The following is a 6353-nucleotide window of genomic DNA, read 5'->3' on the forward strand; positions in this document are numbered from 1 at the left end:
GCTGGGGAGGGGGGTGATGCTCCAGATCCTGTCGTCACCACAGCCTGGCCGGGGAGTAAATCAGAGGCTGGAGCAGTGCAGGTAATTGAAATTGGATTTTGCCAGCCCGGGGGCTGGTTTGTTCATTTAAAGCAGGATTATCTACTGCCTGAAGGCTGGAGGAGGCAGAGGGCTTCACCCACTGCCCCTCGCCCCCTGCTCCTTCACCCACTGCCCCTCACACCTCTGCAGGGGCATCGCTGGGGCTGGGGCTACCCGGGGGCTCGTGCTGCTGGTCCAGGGCTGCAGAGGGGTGTGTTACTGGGCTCAGAGGAAGGAATCAGCTCTGAGGGACTCAGCTGGGGTTGGTGCTGGTGCTGGTGGGGTTTCATTTGCTCTCCTGTGGGTCCTGCCCACTCCTGCTCAGCTCTGCCAGTGCCCAGCTGGCCCCAGACTGGAGAGGAGCACCAGTTCAGCAGTATAGACCCCTTTAAGGGGCTTGGGACTGGCTCTGCACGTGGAAGCTCTTAAATCCACCTTCAGCTTGGGCCAAACTGCCTCTCCCAGAGCCCCTGAGTCGTGGCACAGTCCTTGCAAGGGCACAAGCCCGTCTGGCCAGTGGCAGCCAGTGGCCACCCATGGCACCAAGCGTGGTGGCAGCTTGGTCCTGCTTCCACCCATGAGTTTGCCTGTAAAAACTCCTGTTCCTCTGGTGTTTTGTTACCCCAGCTGAAAGCCACCTCCTCCTGCAGCCTGAGCTAAAGGCCTCCATCCCTGGCAGCCACAGAGGGCACAGCTCTCTGACCTCCCCCCTGAGCTGGGTTTGGAGCCAGAGGAGATGATGCTGGTGGTGCTGGGTGAGGTTTTGTGGCAGGGATGAGGATGTGGGGAGATATTCCTGGGCAGGCAGCCCCCCCTTGGGTGAAATTGCCTTCAAATCTGGGTCAGGGCAGGGGCTACTGAGCCCCAAACCCAGCCCAGAGCAGGAATTACTGCTTAATTGTTCTCTCCCCCTCATTAACAGCCTTCATTCAGAGATTTCAGTGGGCTTTGCAAACATGAATGTAGGATGCTTGATGGGTACTCCAGGACCCATACCTGGAGGAGGAGGGAAGAGAAGTTATTATACCCAGAAGAAGCTCTGGGGAGATCCAGCAGCTCGTAGCTTTAACGTGCATGAACCAGGGAGTGGAAAAGCAACAAGGAGCCTGAGGCAGCCCCCGATTTTCTGCCTTTTAGCAACGAGGCTGTGCCTGCTGGGCACCCACCCAGCCCCTGGGCTGCAGGAACTAACCCATCCCTGCCATTAAGGAGGGCTGCTTTCACTCCGGCCTCATTCCTGGAGGTTAATTGCATCTCAGTGAGCTCAAGAAAAGTCCACTGGCCTTTTAATGCTCGGTAATTTTCCTAGCAAGCAGCAGGATTCGCTGGGTATTTAATTATTCATTGCACTGGCAAAGGGAGGTACTGGGAGGCTGCTGTGTCTCCTAACTGCACCTTAATACAGGTGCCATTTGTCATCCCGGCGATAGGAGACCAGGGGAAGGGGCTTGGCCTGAGGCAGGGAGACTTTGGAGGCTGCCTGGAGCATCTTTCCTTCCCTGCCTACCAGCAGCAGCACCAGGAGCTGCCCCTGGCCCCCCGTGGGGGCTGCTGCACCCACTTCAGCTCCCCAGCATCACCCCGAGGGTGGAGGTGAGGCCAGGAGCTGGGTGATGGGCTGAAAACTCACAGCCTCTGGAGAGAGCCCAGCTTGGCATCCCACCGGGCTCACCCAGACCAGCCACCCAGCTCTGCCCTCCCAAATTTCCCAGGGATGGTGCTGAGGAGGGGCTGGGCTCGGGGCAAACCCTCCTGTGTTGCTGCCATCTCCTCGTGGGCTTGTTTGCCAGCACAGGGTGTCAAGAGGCTCCTTCATGGCATGGGATAAATGCTGCTGCCCTGGGCTGGGAGGGATTTGGTAGGACACGTGTGGGTTGGAGACATCTGGGCTGCTGGGATCCATCCTTGGAGCATCCCAGCTTCTCCCACAGCACCCAGTATGGGCAAGGGTCCTGCTGGGCAGGGTGGAGATCGATGCTCCAGGCTGCTGGGCAGCCTCTCACTGGGGCTTTCAAAGTCCAGCCATTGATTTTAGCTTCATATATATTTATTCTTTTGGGTTTTTTTCTTCCTGTGGCTGCTGGGGTTGGAGGAGAGCATTTCCTCTCTTGAGAGTCGTGGCCACCTCCCCTGAAATGAGCCTTTTAGGGAGTTAGTTCCAGGTAGCTAAAGCACGTGGGTTTGCACTGAAATGAAGGATGGGAGAGGCAGGGTTTGCTCCCAGCCTGGGGACAGATGGACAACGCTCAGATTCCCTCTGGAAAGTGCACATTACTCTGGATGAGCCCCTGGTGCTCAAATGATGAGGTTCTCCATGATCTGTATCCCCCCCCTTGAAAGATTTCCATTTGCCCAAAGACAGAGGAGAGTGAAAAACAACCTGCCCAGTGCTTTTATAACAGCAAGAAAATCATCCAGCACTGAGAACAGACCCTAAACCTTCCAGCTCCCAGCTGGCCCAGGCTCTGCAGATGGAGTCACCAAACCTTGACCTTTCAGATTAAATTCCCTCAACTCCTGAGGTCAGTTTGATGCAGCCACTGACCTGCAGAAGGAGCTGAGCTTGGGGCAGGACCCAGCCAGCGAGCTGGCCACAAACTCCCAGCCAGCAAGAATGAACCTGAGCTGGTCCAAACCAGTCTTTTCCTTCCATCACAAGGCTGGATTTTGGGTTGCCCTCCCCAAATCACCATTGCTGTGCCAGGGGGGTGCCCGTGCCCGGCCGTAGCCTCAACGGTGACTGAGGTTGTTGACTGTGGTGTTTAATTTGCTTTTTTTTCCCCCCCTTTTCTGTTTTTTCCCTCCCACTCTAGGAGAAGAATTTTATGAAGCTTCCCCCTACGAGCCAGTCACCTCTCGTCTCTCTGATATATTCAGACTTGCTTCAATTTTCTCAGGTAATAAAAGCAACACGCTTCTGCTCTTTTATCTTCTCTTGCCTATGAATGTGGACTTGCTGCTGAGCTCCCTGGCGAGGAAAAGCTGCAGCTCCTTCCCTTGTGCTTTGGTCCTTCGCTGCTCCAGCTCCTCTGGCTGCTCTCACCCAAATCTTCTCCCATCACCCCAGATCTGATGCCTTGAGCATCATCAGAGAGCCGTAGCCCCCCCAGGATGCTGAAGCCTGGTGGAGGAGGCTGGTTCCCGAGTGCTCCTGAGGTTTGATGTATTTTGGGACAGATTCTCCCTGCTTTAGACCTTCCTGGTGGGAGCAGGCATTGCTGGGAGCGGGTGAGCCCTGGCTGTGACAGAGCCAAGGGCATCAGCCTCGTCCTCAGGCTTCCCATTTCCCCCTCCCATGTTGGGATTTAGGATTTCACCTTTTGGACTCTGCTGCCTCCAGCTGTGGGTTTATAGCAGGTAGCTGAGGTGGGCTGGAGAGCCTCAAAGTCCCTTGTTTGTCTTGCCAGAGCATCCCCTCACACAGCCCAATGTCACAGCCCAGGCTCAGGGGGGGACCAGACCCTCCCACTGCCCATCCATCACTCCATAGAAGGTGTTTTTATCGTTTGTCTTGGCAGAGCATCCCCTCACACAGCCCAGTGTCACAGCCCAGGCTCTGGGGGGGGGACCAGACCCTCCCACTGCCCGTCCATCACTCCATAGAAGGTGTTTTTATCTTCTGGAAGATTTGGAACCCCGTGGGGAAGCTGAGGGGGGACCCTGGTTGGTGTCCTCACCCTGGGGCAGCCAGCCCTGAGTTGAGCAGTGGGATGCTGCTGGGAGAAGGATGTCGAGCCCTTCAGAGCATCTCTCTGCCTCCAGGTCCTCCTCTTGGGAACCCAAACTCCCCCACCCTCCTCAGGAACTTTTTTTGCCATCTTATTTCCATGACAACCCTCCCTGCTGCCACCCCAACCCCCCTTTTTTTCAAATTAGGTCAGCAACGCCTTGGCTTCTCCTTGCTCTTTCTCCTTTTAATCCTTTCCCCAACGCCACCCATCACCGTGGGGCTTTGGGGGGGGTCCCCAGACCTCTTGGGGTGCGTGTGGCACCTCGGGGACACCACGGTGACGCTGTGACCCTGCCTGCAGCCACCCCAGCTCCCTTGGGGACACCTCAGAGGAGGGCTGTGACGTGTCACTCCCCCGGGGAGGGAGGTCTGCACTGCTTTGGGGGCACGTGGTCACCCCCTCCTGTCTCCCACATGCCTTTTTTTTGGCTTCCATTAGCGTCAAGGAAATATTTGAGCTGCTGGAAAGTCTGAAAAGCAAAAGTGTCTGGAGTGGGGGATTAAATGCTCCCGGGTTGATTTATTCATAAAAGCAAAGTGAGAGGAGAAGGAAGCGTGTCTGGCAGCTCCAGGGCTGGGGGAAGGGGAGGGACTGGCTGTGGTTAGGCTCTGGAGATGTGCTGGGGACATTGAGGTGGCCTCGATGCTTCCTCCACCCCTTCTCCATCCCTCTGGCACCAGCAGCTGCCCCCCAGGACCCCCAGCCCTGACCCAGAGCCCAGGAGGGGGAAGTGAGTGAGCTGTGAGTGGTGTCTCCTCACCGAGAGCTGCCCCAGGGGGTGGTGGAGGGAGTCCCCTTCCCTCTCCAGAAGGAGGTGGCAGGAGCCAGGGCTGGTGGCTCCCTGAGTGAGCACCACGAGCAAGCACCACAACCACGCACTGCAGTCACAGGATCATTACAGCTGGAGAAGACCTCTAGGATGAAGTCCAACCAGCAACCCAACCCTCCCATGGCCACTAAACCATGGCCCCAAGGGCCACGTCCACATGTTGTTTGAAGCCCTCCAGGGCTGGGGACTCCAGCACCTCCCTGGGCAGCCTGGGCCAACCCCTCACCACTCTGTCAGGAGAGAAATTCTGCCTCAGATCCAACCCAAACCTCCCCTGGGGCAACTTCAGCCAAATTTCTTCTCATCCTTGGTTCCTTGGGAGAAGAGACCAACCCCCACCTCACCCCAACCTCCTTCCATGGAGCTGCAGAGAGCCAGAAGGTCTCCCCTGAGCCTCCTCTTCTCCAGACTAACCCACCCCCGGTCCCTCAGCCTCTCCTCACAAACCATGTTCCCCAGACCCCTCCCCAGCTTCGTTGCCCTTCTCTGGACCCACTCCAGCCCCTCAAGGCCTTTCTTACCCCTGTGGTGCCCAAAGTCCTGCCCATGCCCAGGGCTTTGCCCTCCCAGACCCCCACCACAGAGCAAAGCATCCCAGGCCAGGGCTGAAGATGCTCTGGAGTGCCAAGAGATGCCAGAACCTGCCCTGTGGAAAGCCTGAGGAAGACTCTGCTGGAGGCTCCAGCCCCACGCTGTGTTTCTGCCCACGTGGGCACAACCCTGGGGCAGCAGCACCCGAGAAGTGGGTGGGCATCAGACCCCCAGACTCAGCCCACGCTGCGTGGCAGGGAGCTGGCTTGCAGCAGCAGCCTTCCCCATCACCCTCCTCTTCCTCCTCCTCTACTGCACTGACAGACCAGGCAGAGGTGGCAGCAGGTCTCCAGCAGGGTCCCCACCCCGACTCTTCGCCCCCGTTTCCTTCTCACCTCATGAATTTTTCATGCTTGTGCTTCCTTAATGAGCTCCCCAGGAACTCGGCTCGTTCAGGCATCGGCTCCATTAAGATGCATCCAGGTCCCTGCAGGGCCGGGGCAGGGCAGGAGGAGGATGCTCGGGAGGGTTAGACCCGGAGCTGGCACTTGGCACAGCCCCCAGCCTGGGCCACTGGCTGTGAACCCCTCACAGGGGCAGCCGGGGGCAGAGAGTGCTCAGGGGATATCCCCCTCCAATTCCAGAGCTGGTCTGGACAAGGAGGAAACAGAACCTTGGGTCCCACATCTCCTGCAAGGGTCTTTTTCCCCTTTCTGCTCCTCTGACATCGGTGTCATGAGCTGTGTCCATCCTCAGCCTCCCGTAGCAGTGCCCAGGCTGGGGGGTTCCTGCTGTGAGGTGGCACCTCCTGCCCTGTCCCATCCTTGGGATGCACAGGGAGGGGGTGAAGCCCCACAGGACTCCTCTTCTCCTTTCTCCAAGGCTTTATGCCAAGCAGGGCTCCGTGAAGAGCAGGGAGGAGGATTCCTCCAACCATCCATCAGCTCAAACATCTCTCTTAGCTCAGGTGACCTTCTTGCTTCTCGAGCCATTTGTCAAGGCAGATCTGCTTATAAATCAGATCTCCTGAAGAGGATTCACTTCAGGTCGTGCTATCAAACCCCCACACCCCTGGTAGATCTCCACGGGGGGGTCTCCATCCATGGCTCCTTCCAAACAACTTCCCCCTCCCCCGTTCTGGGGTCTTGTGGCATCACTGCCCAGCCTGGGGGTGACCCTGG

The 6353-nt window shown here is 57.7% G+C and overlaps 1 protein-coding gene across 1 annotated transcript in view; it reads left to right on the plus strand.

Moving 5' to 3' along the window:
- Positions 1–2894: 2894 nt before the first annotated feature.
- Positions 2895–6353, plus strand: part of LOC103775901 (GDNF family receptor alpha-2) — a gene marked incomplete at both ends in the record, with an annotated part of 18990 nt that continues 15531 nt past the window's right edge. The window contains one exon of the mRNA XM_008943374.1: positions 2895–2978. Coding sequence (XP_008941622.1) covers positions 2895–2978 — 84 coding nt within the window. The remainder of the gene's footprint in view (positions 2979–6353) is intronic.

This window comes from Merops nubicus, unplaced genomic scaffold (genome assembly GCF_000691845.1).
Source record: "Merops nubicus isolate BGI_N331 unplaced genomic scaffold, ASM69184v1 scaffold5727, whole genome shotgun sequence".
Lineage (NCBI taxonomy): Eukaryota > Metazoa > Chordata > Aves > Coraciiformes > Meropidae > Merops > Merops nubicus.